Below are 23,008 nucleotides of genomic sequence, written 5' to 3'. Positions count from 1 at the left end.
TTTCTAAAATCATTTTAAACCATTGAATTGTTAGAACACCAATATTAAGCCTTCACTGGTAATCTTCAAAAAACCCTGCTGCAATCTTTAAGCACAAGCTGTTGGTAAACTGGTGAAAATGCTTGTTTTGTGCCGACTCAATGTTCTTTTTCACTTTTTTTGGCTTTCGCAACGGAAAAGTTTCTTGTGTGGAATTTCGCAGAGCACGCATACGCCGTGTGGCCCAAAGCCGATGCGGCATTGAATAAATGAAGACGAGTGCAGGCGACGGCAATGGAGCTGGTCAAAACGAAGCTGCCAGTGGCAATGGCGGATGGTTGGTGGGTGGAGGGGTGATGTAGAGATGGTGGATTCTGGATAGCACCACCCACACCACCACCCCCTCCACGATAACAAGAACAACACAAACAACCAGGCGGCTCTCAAGTGCAGAACGCCAAACAAGCACCACCAACTGCAAAAGACAGCGGCCAGCGAAAAAAGCGCAACCAAGGCATTTTTTAAGCGTTTTTCTCCGCTACTTTTTTTTTATTTTTTTTTTTGCTGGGCCATATTTAAATGGATATGCCGAGGATTTTTTGTTCATTGCGGTTTCGCTCTCCCCAGAACGCAAGGAAAGTTTCGCAGCTTTCCAGCCGTCCTTTAACCGAAACATTTTAATTTAAATGTTGAAACGTGACAATGGCGCCGTGCCTGAGTCTGAGGATATGAGGTTGTCTCATGTGTCGCGCCGTCACTCAAATTTGAACATATACCCTATGAGGAACAAGGAAGTGCAGTCTGCGGACTCCAAGAGTCTGGGCGGTGAGATAGTGGCTCGCCTAAAAGTTATTTTATGCTAAATACGAGAGATTTTTGCAGAAAAGATGGTGTAGCCTTTATATGCAAATTAAGAAAGTTTCTGCTAGGAACTATTTTATGCAAAAAGTGTATTGAAAAAAATGCAATTTAATGGGAATGTTATAAAAAAAGTGGGTTAAAACAATTATGTAAATTTGTTATTGATACATGCTATTTAAAGAACTCTGTTTTTAATGAATTCTTTTAAATTTAGCTACAATGCAATATATTTTATATGGCAACATAAAGTTTAAATTATATTATTCCTAAATTCTTATGTCCAAAGAATTAAATATTATAAACAGAATAGATTCCGTTTTTATTGAGTGCCCACTACCGATTTCCTACGGCCATCCAGTTGCCGGAATAATTTGGAACCCAAAGGGATTAATTCCTCTGCCTGGCTGCAGGGTATGCAAACCAGCAGAGCCCTTTGGAGATTTTTTCGAGCCCCATGGTCAGAACCCCCGATGTTGTCCCTGCTGTTGTTGTTATCCAAGTGGATTACCAGCAATATCCAAAGGGGTCCTCGCCAGCGTTCAGTTGACAAACGCGAAGGGAAAAAAGCAGAAACGCTGTTAAATTATGCCCGCTTAAAAAGAGTTGAATGACGTGGGTATATGGAGGTATGCCTGGTATGGGTGGTGGACTCATATATGGGGGGCGTGGATATAACGCCGAGCCTGTGGTTACCACAGCTCAAGTGCCAATTAATAAGTTTGCCTTTGGAACGAATGAATGGCAACCCTTCCGGGCAGCCCTCGTCAACTCTTCTGATTGCCGCTGAAGAGTTTCGGACTCGAGTTTGGGGCCGGACCAAACGGGGTGGTCAGCCTGGTGGGCGCATGAATTATTCAAAGAAAAGGATATTAAAAGCACACAGATCCGCACTACATGCATGTACATCCTTTTTATGTGCCCATCCACTTGATACTGGAGCCGACGAGGATGCGCCTGAGTAATTGGAAGTTTTTACTGCTGCCTCGTTTGCTTCAATTTCGCGTTCTGACTCTGACTCGGCTTTTTTCGACTGGCATTCCCCGCCGTTGATGGAGCAAATTTTAATGAATAATGTGCGGACACACGCGTTGTGATAAAATATTTACGGCCCTTCATCGGCACTTTCGGACAGGGCAGCTCTCAAGGGAATATTTCGGGTGACTCGGTGGAGAGGAAATCACTTGAGGAATTACCAAATGTATATCTTATTTTTTCTTAATTAAAAATTCTGTAACCAGTAATATTTCGTTGGTAACTGATGTCAAAACATAATTTATCATTTTAAATTCAGAAGCAATATTTTATAAATTTACAAAAAGTACCCAAGTCGATGAAATTCATTTATAATAAACTATATGAATATTAAAAATATTTATTCGATAACTAAAAAAAAAAATATTTTAAATTTTAAAAAAATACTATGGAAATCTTATTAAATGTTCAAGTAAGTACTTGTTTTTTCTTAAGCAAGCCAAATATATTTTATTTATTTTTTTTTTTTTTTCAGTTTTTTAACCCCTGAAAAAATATCGATGCAGCCCACATACCAACTCTATAAATTAACCATTGTGTTTTCCTTGTTAATGCATTTCATTAAGAGTCCTTTCTTGATAATTCAATTTATTGAGAACCCGCGCTCATTTTCATTCAGTTTTCTGCAGCACAGCCTCTTTTGTTTCCCTTCGCTCGATAAGGATTCTTGAGTATTTTCATTCCTCGTTTTCACATTTCAATTAGCATATCGGTCGGGAAGTGCACGTATATATAATGCCCCAAAAATAATAATAAATAATATGCTGGAGACCCGCTGAACGAAATGAGAACAAAGTACGAGTAATATCAGAATTTTCTCGAGCGCATTGTTGCCATTGTTTCGTTGACTGTTGTCTGTTTTTCTTTCACTTCAGCTGAGCTTGTTTCACTTTCCGGCTCCGCCTGTGGTATTCTGGATTCTGGGTTCTGTTTTCTGGGTCTGGGAACTGTTTCTGGACGACCGGGTTCCCGCACTTCTGGCCAGGCAACATTGTCTGTCTGTTGATTTTCAGTTGGCCATGTTCCACTGCACTTGCACTTGTTGTTCGCCGGCAAATTGTTGTTTCTGCTGCAGTTGCTATCTGCTTTTTCAGCTCACCCTCCAGCGTTTAATTCAATGTAAACGTGCTAAAGACCGTTCTGGCCTGGGAAACAACAAATGTTTAAATTGTAGCAAACAAGGAGCGATAGTGTTGCAGCCTTTTGTTCGCTGAGCTGGAGTGGAAACAATGCAACAGTTACAGGCATCATCGGGTGCAATGTCATTATTATCGTGTGTTTTCCCATCCATATTGCACTCAACCCGGCTCGTCAAAGTGTACGACTTTCCGACAACCCAAAAAGTGGATGCTTATTGGAAGCATAACTTTGAAAGCTTTTTGATTTGACCTATGAGTCTTGTAATAAAGTGAAATCGAAATAGTGTCGTCAAATAACATAACCTATTATTTTAAGTATTTTTCTCATTTTTATTAAAGTATATCTTGGCAGTCATTGTTTAAAAATTTATTTAAGATAAGAATAATCATAATTTTTTTTTTCTTTCTCATTCTTAATTCTTATGGGAAGCTATATTCAAGATTTAAACAAGGGAGAACGCTATAGTCGAGTACCTCGACTATCAGATACCCGTTACTCAGCTTAAGCGACCAAAGGGAAATGGAGATATGCAAGCAGCAAAGCGAGATTTAAATGCGCCACCTACCGGCGGAAGACAGATTTAAGCGTTGTGTGCGTTAGGGTAGGCGTGACAAATTCATTGTTCAATAGAATAAGTTAGCCGCGCACTTTGCTCTCTCTGAGCGCCGGCAGTGCTTTTCTCTTTGCCGCTAAGTTCGGCCGGCAACTATTTACATACACACACATACACGCGTAAAAACATTTCGCACTGTCTGGCTCTGACGTCATAGCTTTTTTTCTTGGGAGGTTTGTGGGCGTTAGAATGGGCGTAGAAAAATTTTTTTTGGGTCAATCGATAGGTATGGACAAGACTAATACATTTCAGTTAAAATTTTCTATCTAACATCAAAATTGTAGGAGCCACAGTTTTGGGCGGTTTGTGGGCGTTAGAGTGGGCGTGGCACTCTACTGAAACAAACTTGCGCTGCGTAAGAAGCTCAGGAATCTGCTCGCCAAATCTCAATAGCCTAGCTCTCATAGTTTCCGAGATCTCAGCGTTCATCCGGACAGACGGACAGACGGACAGACGGACAGACGGACAGACGGACAGACGGACAGACGGACAGACGGACAGACGGACATGGCTAGATCGACTCGGCTAGTGATCCTGATCAAGAATATATATACTTTATGGGGTCGGAAACGCTTCCTTCTGCCTGTTACATACTTTCCGACGAATCTAGTATACCCTTTTACTCTACGAGTAACGGGTATAAAAAGTGTAAAAATGTTTACCAGACTTACATATGTTAGATTTTCAGTATTTCCAATGTCTTTCAGAATCAGAACCCAAAACTGCTCTTCTAGATTCCATAACTTGAGTAAATTGAGCACGATTTGAAAGTGGGATGCCTGTATGAGTTTGCGGTTAAAATTTTCCTTTTTACCAGGGTCAAAACTTAAGCCCATTTTCATGTTCTAATTACTTTACTCTTCATTACTTTACATTTAAATTTGTCTGTTTAATGCTAGTAAGGGCATTTTCATTGTCCACGCTTAATTTAAAATCTTTATTTTATGTTATGACAACCCAAAATACTGGTAGGTAAATAAAATGTACGAAATAACACACATTTGTTTCCCATCTCACATATACTCAACTTCTGTATACCCACCCCTATCTTCAATTTTTACCCAGAACCAATTTATTCTGACTTATTTGTCTGTACGTGTTTCTTATTAGTGTTAGCTAATATTAGTTTTCCAACTTATCCGGGCTTTACCTTTTCAAGTGCCTTTCGTTTGGCATCTCCTCACAATTAGGCGATATATTCCCTCGCTTAGCCTTGAACTTGTATGGCTTTGGTTATTCTTACCCATTAATTATTTATGAGTTTTTGTGGCTAACACATATGCCAAGGGCAACGATAAGAATTTTCTCCATAAATTATGTTGCTGCCCAAACACGAAAGGTCATCCAATGATAGGGGCCAAACTTTTGGTTAAATATTATAGTTGGATGGCTGAAAGTTTTGGGGCTAAGCGGCTCTTAACTCATATCAGCCAAAAGGTGTATATGAATTTATAATAAATTAAGCTAAGATGGAAGATTAAAAATCACACCTACTTTTGCCTGAGTGCTGAGCAAAACCAAATTTAATTTTAATTTTCAAATTAATGTGAAATTATTTTTCACAGCCCCCTTATTAAACCAGCTATTCTTCATGCTGGCGGCTCGTTATTTACTTCATGTCTAGTCTTAAGAAAAATATGCCAAACAAGCCAACTCAAAGAGAACATTCTGTTGGGTCGAAAAAGTTGTGCCCAAGAACAACATCATTAAATCAATATTAAATGAGTAAAGTTTTAAATTTAAATTTCATCAACCTTGAAGTTAACTAAATTATCACAACTCATATGCGGCGAGGGAAACGTGGAAGGGGACTTTCTTACGACTTGGCCAAAGTTCATGGGGTACCGGGGCTTCCCAGCTAAATTAAGTTCTTGGCCCAAGTGTGTACTTGACAAAAAAGTTTGGGAACTGCACTACATGCTTGTCCTGCGTAATTTAGGACACTAATTAAGGGTCAAGTCGTATGAAATACAAGTACTAAAGGTCATTAAGTTTTTTGAAAAAGCAGAACTTAAAAACTTTAGAACATTCTCGCTGTGCATAATGATTTCGACATAAATTAATGCATGATAATAATAATAAAATAAAATCAATAATAATAAATATGTAGTACAAAATCTGAAACAAACTTTACAATTATTTAACTCCGCCAAAACAAGGAAAAAATACTACAGTGTGCAAAATAATTGTGAAAATTTGCAGAGAAACCTATAAAATAAACCTATACTTCCCAATAAATATAGCTATTTTTGAACCATTCACCTATAACTGGCACCATGTCCATACCAGATGAACCCAGCTGTTACCCGTACGACATTGTTTTCACAACAGACTATCAATTACTTTAAGAAAATAATTAAAGAACCGTGACATTTTTCCGATTTCCGCCAGCCTCACACGTCTTGGGCGGGTTCAATAACAAGCCGGCGGCTCAATTACGGCCCAAACCAAACCGAAAAAAGGACGACCAGACCGGGCCGGGCCGTTGACTGAGTTGGCTGAGAGCAAGTAAGCCAAGTAAGGCAAGTAAGGCAGCGGCAACTGATCAATTATTCAAACAGCATCGAACTGGGTCATGTCGAACAGCTTGAAGCTGGGGCAGCCACCCCATAAAAGTGCCCAGGGACATGTCGGGGACTCGAGGAATGAGATTCTGCTGATTGAATTGAATTTGGCCAAGGTCGGAATGATTTCGGGATTTCGTATTCCACTGTAATTAAATTTTCTCCCAAATCCTTGCCAGCAAATATTCGCACCGTCCGGGCCAAACAATTAAGAAGCCGAGTCGAGTCGAGTCCTGCCTGCGAGACAGACTGGACTGGACAGGCGAATAAATGGAGCGCACTGCCTCAATGGCAAATTAAACAACGCGCCTAAAGTTTGTACAATTGATGCGATTTCACGCAACACAGACCTCGAGGGGTTGGACGAACCCCTCAAAAATAAAGCGTAAAGAAGGAAAATAGAAAATTCTCTAAAAAGAAGAAAAAATAACTTTGTGCCACGACACGATAACATTGAATGAAAACTGAAAGAGAAACTCGCCGTGCCCGCAAAAAAATATAAAGAAAAGCGAAATTGAACGCGGGAAAAAGAGGAAAAGCCGTGTGTACGAAAATATTTGGTAAACGGTGAAATTAAATGAACCGAAACTGCAAAAGAAAATAATCCGAAATAGACAAACCGGGGAAAATCAGAGCTGAAATGAAAAATACATGAATACTCGTTGATGATCACAAAAAAATTGTTAATATCGATTTCAGCCAAAGGTACTGAGATAAGTCCCTGAAAACTAGCTAAACTTTAATTATATTGAATTTAATAATTACCAAGACATACATACGGTCAGAAAATCTATCGATATATAAATATTTTATTTAATTTTCTTTTACATTTTAATGACTAATGTTTGAATATTGTTATTTGCTTTAAATTGTTTGATAAACAGCAGCATACTTTGGGGCGCAGTCAAGAGATTTAATTTGTTTTTCCATAGAGAAGCCAGAAAGGAAAGCCTTGTGTGGAATATAATAGAAAAGCAAATAAAAAGAGAGTGGAAAAAACGGCCTCGAGAGGTGGGCACGTTGATGCGTTAAATTTAAACAAATAAACGGCAGCAGACCCAAATAAAAATCGTTTGCAGGCATTGCCCAAATTGACAAACACGAAAACCTGAGCTGCTCCGAATGAGTGTGTTCACAGAGGGTATACACACAAGTGAGTGTATATATAGAGCAGAACATAAAACGCGAAATGTGTGCTTCTGGGTCAAAGACACGGGCGGCTAAGCAAACAAACCGACTCACAGACAGATGTAATGGAACAGCCTAGACAAGGACTTGCATAATTTAAATGTAGATGTGCGGTTTGGTTAGCGCCTGGAGATGTGCCACACCCACACTTGTGCACTGAGCAAAATTGTTTAAAAATAAAGTATAACATCAAGGTATTAAATCAAAAGAAATTTAAATATTTTGCAAAATTAAAGTAATGTGAGCTTACATTTTATTTATTAAATTTTAAATTATTTTTATGCTTTTGAAAGACATCTTTGTACATTCAGAAAAATTAACTTCAAAAAAAGACAAGTTCTAATGTTTTCAGATTAAGAACTCATCTTCTTGCCGATTAAGAAGAAAATTTCTTGAGATCAAGGCGAAAATACTCTCAAGCTTGTTGTTCGAGATAAAGCGATCTTGAAATAGAGATGAAAGAATTCTTGATTTTGATTTTCGAGATGAAAAGGGTCTTGAAATTGAGAAAACTTCATCTCATTTCAAGGAGTTTCAGGATGAATTGATCTTAGCTCACCTTTTAGGTCGGGAAATTTTTGTTGTTTTACTCTAACATTTTTTGGAACACTTCCTTTGATATTATTTCAATTTTCCCAGTGTGGACATCAACGCTAGTTGGCGAAAGGAAACAGCCACTCAAACCGTTGTTGCGGGCACCATCTGCTAGATCCTCGTGCTTAGAGCTTAGCAGAATCGCTCCCTCTCGCTTTATCTTTCCCGTCTGCGTGTTGATAATGAGCCATTCCGCCAGTATGTGTGGGTAAGTGGGCGGATACTTATCACATATGTGTTCTGTGTGGGCCGCAAGAATTTATAGCCTACTTTATGGCTTACTAATGAACTTTCAACTCTACGCTTAGAGCAGCAGCTTTCCCGGCATGCCCGGCGGCTATATATAGTATATATCTGGGTAACCCACTAATGGATTCCATATATGTACTACCCGCAGCGGATGACCTTGAATACTTTAAAGTTTAGGGGTGAATCGATTGGGAAAACAATTTGTACGGAGGCAGGAAAGACGTTTATCTATCGCAGAATGCGGAACACATTTCGGTTGTGTTTTTTTTTTACCATCTTTCGTAACTTTTTCAGTTGTCCAGCCTCCATAAATCGCTCAAACATGGCAAGTAAAGTAAAACAAATTGAAAGAGGACCAGGGCCCGGGGACAAAAAAAAAGCAGCAAACAAAACAAAAAAACGAGGGAAATGGAAATGAAAAGCTCACAAAATGGAGTCGTAAAGAAAATGGAGCGGACTCACATACACAGGCTCTCGCTTTCCGTCGGCCCCTGCATGCATATGCACGCATATTTATGATGCACACGCCACGCCCACCGAAGGGGCGGTCACCCCATGGGAATCAGCAGATTTCATCGCACAACTGAGCCGAGCCAACTTGAATTTTATTTTGACCAGCCAAAGTTTGCAATTCAGTTCAGCGATCCAAATCGTCGAGGCAATATAGTTTACAAATCATTTAACTCTGATAAAAATTATATTTTAGCTTGACCCAATTATGGTTTTATACTATTTTATACTTGATTAAAAACAGATATATATTTCACATATTAATTTGAAATAATTTATTTATTTACTTAGTATATTTTTAAGTTTTTAACGACGGAAAAATTAAAATTAAAAAATAAATAAATAAAAAATTTGATTTCCAAAATGAAGTTCAAGAATCTCAATTAAGATTTCCATTCATTTTTTTATGTAGCTTAAAAGGAAAAAATACACATACGACGTGTACGCCATCTTTTAAATACCAAATTAAACGTAGAAGAATTTGACTGTGCCAAATTATTTTATACATAAATCAAAATTGATCAACTTCCCATCAGGAATTATATTCACATCAAAGTTGACAGGCTGAAAGCTTAAGAAAATGCCAGGCTCGTGCACTTCCCAACCGAAAATGATTACATTTAATTAACAAATATTAAAAAAGAATACGGCAATGCAGCAGGGCACAAAATAAATTAATTGAAGCTTGTCAAAGTTGAGGGGCACGGCGCAGATGATATTGTCGACTCATTAAAAGGCAATTTCTCTCCATTAGACTGGGGGCAGGACCCACAGGACTCGCAGGACTCACTGCACAGGAGCAGGGAGGACCAAAGACATCAGGAATCGAGAATCCAGAATCGAGAATCGAAAAAAATCGAAACGAAGGCAAACAAGCACAAGACAAACACTCATGGCTTCTGTTTCACTTTGCCCTGCTGCTTTCTGCTCTTAGACCAAAAATCGATAGCGGGCAAATTTTTATTTATAGTCCTTGAAACCCCGTCTCCATTTTTTTTTGTTTGGCCCACAGGCAAGTTCTGGCCAAGGGGCAAGCATTTGCCATTTCTGTTTGGGCTTGAGTTTGCCTCCGGTCGGGTTTTTCATTTGACTTGGCTTGCAGTTCAAAGGCTCGACGATTGCTCCTGATTCCGAGTCCCATACCAAATATACCATATATGCCTGTACCCCATTCCGATTCGAGGTCACCGCCACCGCCTTGTCCTGTCAAGTGCCACTTAGGGCCATGTGTGTGCGTGAGCGTGTGCGCCTGTCAGAGGTCCTTTCAATGGGGTATTCTCTCCATTTTTTTAGCACTGGCGAGGCAAGAAAAATCGAGCATTAAGTCGATAACCGGGCGATTAGTTAAGTTTTTATGTCGGTAGGCTGAAAGTTTTGATGGCAGCACCGCCTCCTGTCAATATTCATTTATTACTTGTCGAAGTAAAGTAAAGAAACACAAAACAAAACAAAAACTGGCGGAGAAATTCTAAGACAAACTTGGCCAACGAACTGTTGGTCAAAAGGAAAAACCCAAGTGACTGGGGAATTTCGAAGTAAAGAGGGTTTCTGCTCACAAAAACTGAAGACATTGCAGTACTAAAACGATTTAAATAAGCCAACGAAAAAGTATTGGGAAATCAATCACTAAAAGATCACGAGGGTTCTGTTCGGTTAGGTTTCCTCGACCAGCCTAAAATAAATGTAGCAAAAACATAAAACTTGGCACTGAGCCGCCTTTATACGCTTTACAAATCGGGCCAGCATGAGGCAATGAAAAATATATAAATTTACCACCCTGGGCGGTCCGCACTATTCCACTTGGGATGGTCCATATTTGGTTGGCCAACATGTAATACACTCAATTAGGCCAATTCCGTGCACCATATTTATGACCTCAAATATTTTTATGCCAGAGAAAATCGCCAAGAGAGCTGACCGCCATAAACTAAAGGGGCGCATTCTTGCAACATTCGAAGGGCCATAAAAATCGAAGCCATATAAATGAGCCCGCAGGGCGGATGTGGCCAAGGGAAATACATATAACTTTGGATGGACAAATTCTGACTCCCGCTGCACTTGGTCCACTTGGACAAACTGATTAATTGCCACTTGGCGTTGAGATGGCGGGGCATCGGGACAATGGTGAGGATGGGAAATCCCCCAAGTCCCGAGTTTCCTAATCCCGCAATTCCAATTCCCACGGTCCAGTTGTTGGCGACCTTCCCTTCGGCCACAATCCTCCCCTCATTTTCCTATGCAAATTACAATTTTGTCGGTGGTCCGCGCTTTGGTCGCTTTCTGCTGGCAGCGACAAAAGTTGAAATAAATTTAATTATTTGTTGGACCCGCAATGCGGTAGCTTTTGCAGAGCTCCATAGATTGGCATTTATTTTGTTGTCCCTTTCCCTTTTTTGTTTGGTGATTCTCGGTGGCTGTTGAGACTTGGATGAGCCGAGCTTAAGCAGAAAATGATGATAAATTAAAAAGGAGACATTTATTTAAGAACATAATCTTTGTGTCCTTTTTTAGGATTTTTATAGGGAGATAAGTAGGGCGAAATTATTGGAGTCCCCAATAAAAAGTTGCTATTTAAAACAAAATCGTATAAACCAACAACAGCTTTCAAAAATCCTTATCTGTACCATCATTTAAACAACAAATTTTTTAAAATTTATAACTTCAAAATAGTTAAAGTTTTTTTATGTATTTTTAAACACATTTTTCATTTTTCAAAGGTTGTTGCTTAGTTTTTGCACCATACGCTTTTTTTATGTTTCGGAGATGATATAGTTTAATATGATGACGTTTCTGTTTTTATTAGAACTTTAAAAGAGCTGTTGTTGGAATATATTTTTATATTATTAGAACCCCTACATGAAAAACGCATTAACTACTTCCCCATGCAAACGCATTTGCGTAAATTAAATTGCGAAAACCCTTTAAATACCACTGCAAATTGGGTAATGTCAAAATTGATTACCATTCAACTCGTCCCTCGTCCTTCGTCCTTCGCAGGCATTGTCCTTGTGCGACGGCGGGCTTAATGTGATCCGCATAATGAGCAACTTGAACTGCATTTCCGCCGCAAAACTCGTCGCTTTGAATGGCCAACTCATTTATATGGCTTAGGCAAATGCAGATGGCCGTCGTGACAAATGACATGCAATTTTCAAGCCCAACAGAAATGCAATTAAAACGAGCAGTTGGCCGGGGCCAAGGGGATTCCCCCGAAATAAAAAAGGGATCCAAGTGTAGTGGGAGTGGCTTCAAAGGGACTTAAACAGTTTTGGGGCGTGGGCGAAAAGGTAGCCACAAAGCCATGTTAGAAGCCTGGCCAAAAAGGCGGGGAAAAGGGTAAATGGGGATCTGCGACAGCACCAACATGTGGCTGCAGTTTTTTCTTCTATCCCCCATTTTTTTTGTATTCTGCTTGGACAATGGCGTTGCCTGGATTTTCATGTCAGTCCAAAGCTGAGCCGCAAACAAAGCGCTGGGCAGGCGGGGAGACCAAGTGCGATAAATCCTCGAGAAACACAACACTCAAATTCAGAGGGGCGGATTGGGTGGAGTGGGCCAATGCCAACTGGAATCCAGCAAATATATACATATACTTAAAACACTTTTATAAAAACATTCGCCTCTCCCAGTTCGAAACGTTTTTTCGCCTGCGGTTAAATTGTATTAAAAATCAATTTGCAGAGCCTTCATGGGAATTCGATTTTCTCTGACCGAAAATGCCTCAGGATCAATTGGATTTTCAGGCCGTAAAGTATTAAAGTTTTTCCAATTTCGGCACTTATCAAAATTGTGTTTCGAGCGTGCCAAAAATAATTAAACTTTTAAACAAATTGGGCCTATTTTATTGCCATTGCAAAACATGTAATAAATAACTTAAAGCTTAAAGCTTGAACGATTCAATTGTTTTTTGCTGTTTTTTAATTGATTTATAAATCACTTTTTACACCTTCACATCATCCATTCCCCATTATTATTTGATTCTAATTACAAAGTTAGACATGGGCTGTCAAGGCGACAAGCAAACCCAATTAGTCAAGTACAAAAAAATCACCTTTCCGAGTTTGAAACTCACATTTAAATGGCTAATAAATAAAAAACGAAATATCGATTAAAACATTTTAGATATTGCGCAAACCAGAACCACGCCCAACTGTTAGTAAAAATGCCTTTTAAATAACAATGATAATGGCACGTGGGACAAGCTTGTTATGTGTGCAGTGATTTAAATTAATTACATAACATATTATCAAATGCATATAAATGAAATCTGTTGCCGGCACATTGAGAATGTACACAGATATTAAATTCATGTATAGATATACATTCACGTTGATGGAAATTGATAGCCATAGGCCACCGATAAAACCGCAAACAGAACCGCAAAACAGGCCAGAAGACGAAAGCCCAGGATTCATATCCAGGACCTCCTTCTTCTCCCCAAGTCCCCCATATCCCTTCCCCATCCTGACCAGCATTGCGGCCATTTGTCGGCGGATTGGCCAGCGCCCATGAACAATGCAAATTGAATTCCAATGACGAGCTATCAATGATGCGTGGCTGAAATTTGCAATTCGTGTTTTGTCGCTCGGCCGGAAACAATCACAGAGACAAATAGCAATCAAAACAGAAAAAGCAAAAACTTTTGACGGACAACGATTACAACAGACATTTAAAGACAACAAAAAGCATGATATCCCTGGAAAAAATTCAAAAGTTACGGATAAGTTTTTTGATTGCTTTTTCTAATTAGGCTCTAGTAATGAAACTTTGCAAATTACCAAAATAAATTTAACTTTATATATTAGATTTGATTAATAACTTTTAGCTTCCGAAACATCATCTACATTTATTAAATCCTTTTATGAATTTATAAATTAAAATATATGAAATCATTACGATATTTATGAAAAAACAATGGTTAAGAATGCTTGCATTTGTAAATATTATATATCTGCCCGAAAAGGTAACAATTTAGTCTTTTATAATACAACTGTGCAATTAACTAAATAAAAGCTTTATTTTTAATAACAACAACAAAAACGTTACATCTTATTTAAAACAAAGAATGTGGGTCAGGTCAGATACAATGATTTATGTTTATTTTGAACTTCAAAAAGCTGTTTATGAAATGTTAAAAAAAACACTGAAACATCTCTTTATGAAAAAACATGAAATGAAAAACCCACACACAACAACGTTCAAAAATCAATACATGTAGACCGAACCGAGAATTCTCATTTGCATAGGTAAATATTATATATTCTTCCCCGCCCGAAAAGGTCACAAATGCTCGTCCGCCCCAGCATATATAAATAGAAAAGCAGAACTCATTAGCAAATATTTGGCCTACTCGCAGCCTCATTCACCTGAAAAAAGGAGGGAGGGGAAAAATACTTAACACTCGCAGGTGGATGGGAGGCAGGTGCTCAAAGGACGAAAGACAGCAGCTTGAAAGCCGCAAAAACCCGAAAAGGTCGAAATGAAGTTTGGCAAATCGTTTATAAATCGCTTAGTTGGCAATGCCATTGGCAATGTCCAGGTGGCTGGAAAGTAGGCAGGTGGGAAAGTGGCCAAGTGGGCAACCGCAAAGCGAGGAGCTGAAAGGGAATGAATGAAAGCGATTCCCAATCCATGGATAGCGCCGTTTCCGGCTGGAACTGCGGCAAAGGGTGAATAATTTCCCATATCCGCTGCACGCCGATCCCGTTTCCGGTTCTCCGCGGCGCATATCCTTTGGCGTTGCGACAACGAGACAAAGTTGCTGCCCCCATCGGATTTGGATTCGCAGGCAGTAAACTTTCCACTCACGCATGTGTGTTTGCTTTGGATGGCACCGCATGGCGCAAAGCCCTGTAACCCTTGACCTCCTCTTAGCCCCTTGAACCCCTCACCATCCTTTCTAGTGCTCGCCAAAAAATTCAAACGGAACGGTGTGCCTGTAATTGCGCCCCATTGTCTATTCCAAATGACTGACTTTGAGGTAGGTCCAATGCAAACACACCCCTGGACTTTCTCTTTGTCCTAGCCGAAATTTACGAAATTTCTTCGGCGTCTATTATTCAAATTGAACATCGGATTGGGATTGAATGGGAACAGTTCCTTGGTGTCCTTTCAATGCACATTCTTCATACGCGTTGGAGTTGGGCGGGAGGAAGTTGTAACTTGTTTGAGTTGCAGGGGAGGTTATCATGTTATCCTGTTGGCCAACACGTTTGATAAGGGTGGAAAACCAGTATTGTCCTTACAGGTTCCATGGTAATTTTTTCCGTTGAGTTGACTCCTTTATAAAAATTCTGTTAGGACTCTGTTACTATTAAGTGTTTGATTATTTTAAATATTCAAAGTATAATTTAATTTGTTTTGTCGAAATAAACAATTGGCTTAGCATTAAAATCTTTAAATCTTATTAAAGGAAATAAAAACCTATCATGTGATAGAAATATCATCAATTTATAGGGCCATCGAAGCAAAGATAAACGCAAACTTTTAAAGTTAGTTTCTGTGAAACAATTGTAGTATATATGTACTTTATATTAATACTTTAATATTCAGAAAAAAATTCTTTGGTGTAATAAATTAAATTAAATTTAATTGTTATAATGAATAATAATTAGCCCTTATTCTTCTAACAGGTTGTATACACCTTAAGCTAACGATTTTTTTTGGGAGCAAATTGAATTAAATAATTTGTATTTATGTTACCTTAATTCAGTACATTTCTGAGGAAGTAGTCAACAAAGTTAAAACAAATAACAATAGAATGCTCTACCCCTTGACATACACTCTTAAGACCTTAACAAACCCGTGGCTACATGGCATTACCACCATATCGATCTGGCTTCTTTAACAAACAATTCTCCTTGATTAAATTTTAATAATAAATGCGGCCACCTCTTTAAAACAACATTACAGCCAATGACCCACATTGCGATGCTGCAATGGCGAGAATGCTCGACTGGCTTAAATCTAACAGATTCGGCTAACAGCTGAAAGTTTTTAGCCGCTTTAAGAAGGGATGAATGGCGGGAACACAACTTTTGTTGTCCGAGGACAATGTCTGGGGGGTTTTGGCAACAAAATAATGTAAACAGTGGGCCGGCTTTGGGTGGTGGGTGATGGGTGATGGGTGGGGTGGCCAACGCACAAAGTAGGCTTCATTCTAACACTTAACATGCTCGTTAAATGTCAAGCGGAAAGTTGCTGGAAAGTCAATGACCAGCCGAGGATTTCCCACACCCCGGCATGCGCGAAAAAAGCAAAATGTTAAAAATGTAATAACAATAGTAAAAGTTTGTTTTTCGGAGTTGAATGAGCGCACTTAGTTAGCGCACGAAGGGTTTTCCATGGTGTTGAATGCGAATTCCATTGCACTCTTAGCCAGTGAAAAGCCCTTCCCGGGATTTTCCTCGTTTCGTGACATGTCCCAGGCCGCGAAAAAACAAAAAAGAAATGTGATAAATTTTCGCGTCCGTTGGGGAAAATGTGGCACACCAAACACAATCATTTTTGTGCGGCTTGTTATTCGACGGCGTCGGGGAAATGCAATTACAATGCCTGATTTTTGTATTATTTACGATTCCCTTGAGGACACTCATTATTTATTCGCTGTCAATCCGTCCATCTGTCCATCAACACATTAACTAAACACACACTCACCTGCGGGAATTCAGACAAAGGATAACAAAGTCATAGCCCAAAAAACACAATGGCCCACGGAACTGTGGGGGAAAAATGAAATTATATATTTAACCATTGCAATGCAAATTTCCCGACTGAATAATGGAGGGGGTTAGCGGCAATGGCAGGTAGCATGCCGCCCATTTTCCTGGCGCATCGTAAAAGTGCCGAGATCCAAACCGCACTCAAAGAAATTATGCGAAAACAAAACTGCCGGGTTAGGGAAAATTCGCACAAGTGGGGGAAAACAAAACAGAGCGGCACGAAAGGAAAGGGGAAAATGTGGAAACAAAAAGGCAAGCCAACATACAGAATGTGGGGAAAATCATAAAAGAAAGGCGCGATGCCAGCGACGCAAATGAGCAAACAGCCTTAATAAAAATTTCATTTCCTTAATCAAATGCATTATCAAATTACAAAAACAAAGGAAACATCCTCGGAGATACTGGGCGTGGCGGCATAAAAGGAAATTTCGCTGCGCGGCTCCTGCGGTTGGAAAGAAAAACCAAAAAAAAAAAAAGAAAAAGGACGAAACTTCCACCTGCCCGATGACAACCGACATCGCATATCCTCGATTGGCACTGCCATGTGGAAAGCTCAGCACATTTGAGTCGAGCAGATAGCACTGAAGTGTGATTCAGGCCAGAAAACCCACTGAATTAAAGAAATGATAATACTTAAGAAAAGAACCCGTGTGGCCTTACTTTCGTGGCCTATCCTTAAAGGTTTTTGATGCAATTTTATCCAACAATTTGGCTTTAAAGTCTTTAAGTTCCTCTGATTTAAAAATAAACACCTAAATAAGTTATTATTCTTTTTCAAGAAAAGACATCAGAGCGTTTTGACTCATGGGTTATCCTTAAAGTTTTTAATTTGTTACACAAACTCTATATACATTTTTACTTTAAGATATTGAAGTTCCTTTAATTTGATATTTTAACTACCATTTTACAAAACTCGATCTAATTATTATTTATTATATTAGAGATTATATTATACTGGCTAAGCTTACAGTTTTAAGTGTTAAGTGTTGTCTTGTGAAATTTGTAAAATTGTAGTCCCAGTTGAGGAAATGAAACACAGATTAGTTTATATATCGATACACCAACGGAAATACTAGAACCAATTCAATAATGGCTTGCAGTCTTCCACTTAAGCTTTTAAAATACGTTTAAAATTTTAAAAGTTCTATCAATTCCCAGTTAATGATGTAAAACATAGTGATTCTAAAGGAAACAAAATTTCTCCACATCTGGACTGTGCACTTTGGCCAACTTAAGCTTAGTTTTTGTACAACTCTTAGTTGCGGCTGATTCTAAACCAACCCATTGGCTAGCCCAGCCAAGGCTTTGAATATATAAGTGCACTCCCCACAGTTCCGGCAATGTCCTCTTGCTATTTTCCCACTTTTCCAGTGGGTGGCTGGGGAGGCATCGAGTCTGGTGCTCGTTCAGCCAACCAATAAACACGACGCTTATTTCGTTATAAGCTAAAAAGTCAATGATTGCATTTGCATTCTGTTGGATTTCTGCATCGAAATTATGCCAACGTCTGGCCCTGGTTCCTCGGCAATCACCTCCATCTCTCCCATCACCCAACCATTTGTGTGCACTAAAAAAAAAGATGTTAAGTACTTTGGAAGCTAACTTATAAAAAAATTAAAGAATAGACACACTTGGATCAGTAAACATATTTTAAGTTTAAATTTTTTTTAGCTTTAAAATAAATGTCTTTTTTAAATATCTCAAAAAAGACCAGTTGGAAAATTGAATAAAAGCCCATTTTGTTGATGGTGATTTCGATTTTGACTTAGATTTTTACTTTAGACAACCTTTTACAATTTAAAGTTAGTCCCAAGAGTTCTTAAGTAACATAACATTCTTGGTTTAATAAAAACTTTTAATATTGTTTTCTGTTTAGCATTTCCTTTAACTAACCATTTAACATTTAAATTAAGACCCAAACTGTTCTCAAATAATATACTAGTCTCAATTTATTGAAAGCTTTAAAAATAATTTAATGTTTTCGCTTTATCAACATATCTTTAACCTATTGTTGTATTATCTCTTAGCCAGATTTATCCAAGTGTTTCGGCCGTCTGTTTAGCCTGTTGTTGCCGGAAGGAGGACGGTGGGGTATGGGTGGTGTGGAACAGGGTATAGATGGTGAATGGGGACTCCCGGGTGGGTGGTGGCAGCTTGGCAGCCTCGGCAAGTGCAAAGGCCTTTTGCGTGGCAAGGAAATTAGAAATGGAAATTATTATCGTAATTCGTAATGTTGCTGCTGCTGCTGCTGCAGTTGCTGTAGTTGCTTAGTTGCTGTAGTTGTTGTCTGCTGCTGTTGCTGTCATGTAATTACACAGCACCCAAACAACCCGAAGAGTCGGGGCGAGAGCGTTGATTGTTGTTATTAGAAGTAGTTTGCTGCTCTTCTGCTCGGCTCCACTTCTGTTTTTGTTGCCCCAGCGAACCGTGGAGACTCCGTCCTTCTGCCACCGGATCTTAGCCCCTTCCTTTGGCCTCCATTCGATGGGAATTTATGTGGCGGAAGCCCCCCAAATGCTGAATGTGGTGCAAAATTCGACTTTAGTTGGGTGTTGGTGTTCTTCAAGGGGACTAAGTTATCGTTGGTAGTCGGCAAGCAGTCGTCCTCGAGGGAAAGTACTCAAGGGTGAACTAAACTCGCAATCACTACATTTTATTTACAATTTAATTTAAAGATAGTGTAGTCCCCTTCTGTGCTAAAAACATTTTGCAAAAGCACTGGTATTTCTTTCCTAAGAACACTAGTTAAATCGATAAAAATTGCATTTTTACCTTGCAATTCGTTTTTTCTCACAAGTAACATTTAAAACGAGAAGAATATTGATTTGTGAATCATACAACAATTTCACACTTGTAGTTTGACTAAAATAGTTTCATTACACTTAGTTTACAAAGATTACCTATTAACTTTAATTTAAACTTATTTAATATTATTTAGAACAGATTAATACCAACCAACGTTCCAAAAAATATGTTGTAAATCAAGAAACATGTTTTTGAAATGTAATTTCTAGACTAAACAAATTGATTAATTTTTATAATTTAATTTTATGTGTTGCTTCAGCAAATGTAAAAAACCATGAATATTTATAACACTGTTATTGCCAATACTTTTTAAAATCTCCGAAAATCTATATGTTGATAGAGCGATAATTAATTATGGGGATACGTCCACAGCCCAAGATTTAACTCAACATTTCATAGGGGGCCGAGGTGTCACTAAGTTTCGATATGTCCGCCAGTGGCTCCAGAGCCCAAAAACGATTATAATTTGATTTAATGATACAATTAAATGATTCGACTCTATGATTCGATTCAATGATTCGACTCTATGATTCGATTTTATGGATCTACTTTACGATTCGACTCTGTGATTCGATTCAATGATTCGATTCTTAAGGAAATGTTATTCTTGACACAGAAAAACGAATTTAATTTACAAGCATATGTATTTGGCTGCAAACTGCATTAAAAAAAAAAAAGTGTGCGTAATCCTCACACCTGTCTCCATCAATAATAATATAATTCTTTTAATTTCTTTTTCATTTTTTGAATTATTTCGATTTTGTATAATAAGTTTATGGAGACGAAATGGTGTCAAGATCTTTCCTAACACCTTTAAGAACAGTTTTTTAATCGCAGACAAAGTTTTCATTGATAACTTCTGGGGCTTATTTAAATGCCTTTGGTTCATTGGCCTCTCATAGGGAAATTTTCATGTACATATATCAAAGTCCCCCTCCCCAAGGGGTTAATAGTCGCCCAGGGACAATGACATTGCGTCGGAGAAGAACCGGGCCAAAAAGCCGACAGGACGGGGCCTAAATATGTAGGCAAAGTGCGAAGTGCAGCCAATCGATAGAAGTAGCTTCATATGCAATCGGGCGGGACCAAAAACAGGGCCAAGCACTTCCGCTATCTATGCAAAGGATAGGATTCGAAAAGGGGATGTGGGTGGTGCCTTTTGGGGCGGGTGGTGCAGCAGAGTTTCCCCATCACTTCCGCTTTGGCTCCTCCTGCAACGCAAGTGTTGTCTGCGTTTTCCACCATTTCCTTAAGCCCCTGAAAAGTGAAGAGGAGGTGGATATAAAATAAATTTAATTGCCTACTTTGTTGTTGAGCCTGGTTCCTGGGTGTCCTTTCAACTTAACCTGTTTTCCCTTGTACTTTTCCGCTAGCAAAATGGAAAATGCCGCCCATTGATTTTACAGCGGGCCAGTGCCCAAAAGAACGTGGAGAAAGAATAAATAAATTTGCATTTGGCCGAAGCCAATCGCCCCCGTTTCCCAAGGCTTTATCTCTTGGTTTTCATTTCCAGGCGGATTTCGTCTAATTGATTCAATTTGTATTCATTTTGCATGTTTCCCAGGCGCTGCGTTTGTAATTAAAGAAAAACCGAATTTTGATATTAAATCATTTGCATTTAAATAGCAGAATTGCTATAAGCCTTGGCAAAACAAAAAAAAACTAAAAGAAATTTACCGCTGAATATTATGAATGATTGTGAGTCAAATCCTTATCCGTTTGATCAATTGTAATCTGGCTTTTGATAAGATAATAAATTGGGTATACTCTAGCAAAGGGAATAATATTACTTTTAAGAAATATGGAGAGCTGTGAGCCAGGAATTGTATATACTATATAGTTAAAACATCACCAGAAAACGATTTTTTTTAAAACGAATCTGTACATTCTTATTGCTGTCATAGAAACATCTACCTTAATAGGTGTATTTAGAGATTGTTATAACGGCAGAGTATATAAAGTTTGGTGTCCCAAAGTAAGCTTTGTTTTTTGTTTATCTATAAATGAACCCACCTTAATATGGGTACCATTTAGTTTGTTTTTGTCTGCCGACCACAGCTGTTTATAATCAATTTTTCTGACGCTATGAGTAACACATTCAGCGACGATGAAGACTGTACATCAAAGGCAAGCCATCATTTCCCATCAACCAATACCGAATGTATTTTGCAACATTTTATTTTTTAGGCCGACTTGTCCGACAGTCAAAAGTTGGAAAAAACAATTGATACTAAAGTGCTCGAACTTGAGTTTAGGTTACGAAAGTCGGAAGCTGATTTGTTAATTGCTAGCGAAAAAATTGCAATATATGAAGACAAAATTAAGGACAAAAACGAGATAATAGAAATTATAAAAATATCAAACAACCTTTTTAAATCTGATTACAAAGAAAAGGTTGATACTCAGGCAATGAAAATAAGAAAGTTGGAAGAGGAACTGTCCACAACAAAGAAAATAAATTTAAAACTTGATCAAGAAATTGAGAAACTTAAGAAAGAACCAAAAGAATCCAAACCAAATAAAAAGTTAAGGCAAACTATATTTTTTTTTAAAGAAGCCGAAAAGGAAAACAAAAAAATTATATCTTCCCTTAGAACTCAGATATCAGATCAAACAAGCCCAAAAAATGCAATTAAAACAAATGAACTTGAAGCTTCCCTTAGAAATCAAATAAAGCAGAAAAACGAAACACAGGAAAAGCATAAAAATCTTATAGCTTCTCTTAAGGATAAGATAAATCAACAAAATATAGCGGAAAACGAAAGCAAATATCTTATAGCATCCCTAAAAGATCAACTAAGTAAGAAAAATGAAGAAGAAAATGCAGACCTTATTGATTCTCTTATGTCTCAATTGGAGGAGAAAGATGCAAAAGTTTCCGAAAAAGAAGAAGTTATAACATCTCTTATGTCTCAGATAAAATTGAGAGATGAAAATATAACTTTTATAGAGGCGAGGCTGCAATGGGAAATGTTTAAAAATAAGGAGAAGGATGATCACCAAGAATCGCCAAAAAATGTTAACGTCGACAGCGACGCCAATGGAAAATGGTCCTTTTTACCGCTGTTTCGTAAATTTAAATGATACGATTTATAATATCTCGCAGACTGGCACCCATTTTATTATGTTAATATTCGAATTAATTCCATAACAAAAAAAATATATAAAAACAAATACTCAAGCCAAAAAGTAAACTTATTACCATTTTTAAGAACACGTTCGCAAAAGTAACAAAATTAAAGGGAAAGAATATTTCTTATTTTTTTTTATAAAGCTAAATGATCAAGCTTTCTAATGGGTTAGTTTTACAACCAGTTAGTTTTAAATTTTATACAATAAACTTAACTCAAGTATTAAAAATGTAAGCATCAAATTTTATAAGGCTGTTTTTTTGGCTGTGCATTTTTAATAATAAACTTGGTTAGCTGCTTATTGGGGAACTCCCGATTTTGGTATTCCTCATCTTGAAATACAGTACTACAGATAAGATAACAAATCCTTGTTATCGTTGTTGTTAACCTGGGACCCCTCCAGTGGGACACCCAACTTGCTATTAAGTGCTTAGCCCTGAAAAATGATTGTTAAATATACACTTCCTCCAGTAAAAACAATACTACCAAACATATTGATTTGATATTAAACTCTATACAAAATAAACAGAGTTTTTTTTTCCAAAGGTTGGCTTATCTTTTCTTTCCAAGAATGACTCCCTTACTTGGAGCAAAATGTTATGAAGAGCTAACGATCCATAT

At 38.1% G+C, this 23,008-nt stretch overlaps 1 protein-coding gene across 1 annotated transcript; it reads left to right on the top strand.

Moving 5' to 3' along the window:
* Positions 1-248: 248 nt before the first annotated feature.
* Positions 249-22,431, top strand: LOC119555447 (uncharacterized protein PFB0765w). Its single transcript, XM_037866820.1, has 2 exons — positions 249-320; positions 21,444-22,431. The coding sequence occupies exons 1-2, from the start codon at positions 249-251 to the stop codon at positions 22,338-22,340; spliced, it is 969 nt and encodes a 322-aa protein (XP_037722748.1). The 3' UTR covers positions 22,341-22,431.
* Positions 22,432-23,008: the final 577 nt, after the last annotated feature.

This window comes from Drosophila subpulchrella, chromosome 3L (genome assembly GCF_014743375.2).
Source record: "Drosophila subpulchrella strain 33 F10 #4 breed RU33 chromosome 3L, RU_Dsub_v1.1 Primary Assembly, whole genome shotgun sequence".
Lineage (NCBI taxonomy): Eukaryota > Metazoa > Arthropoda > Insecta > Diptera > Drosophilidae > Drosophila > Drosophila subpulchrella.
This window is presented reverse-complemented; position numbering and strand designations above follow the sequence as displayed.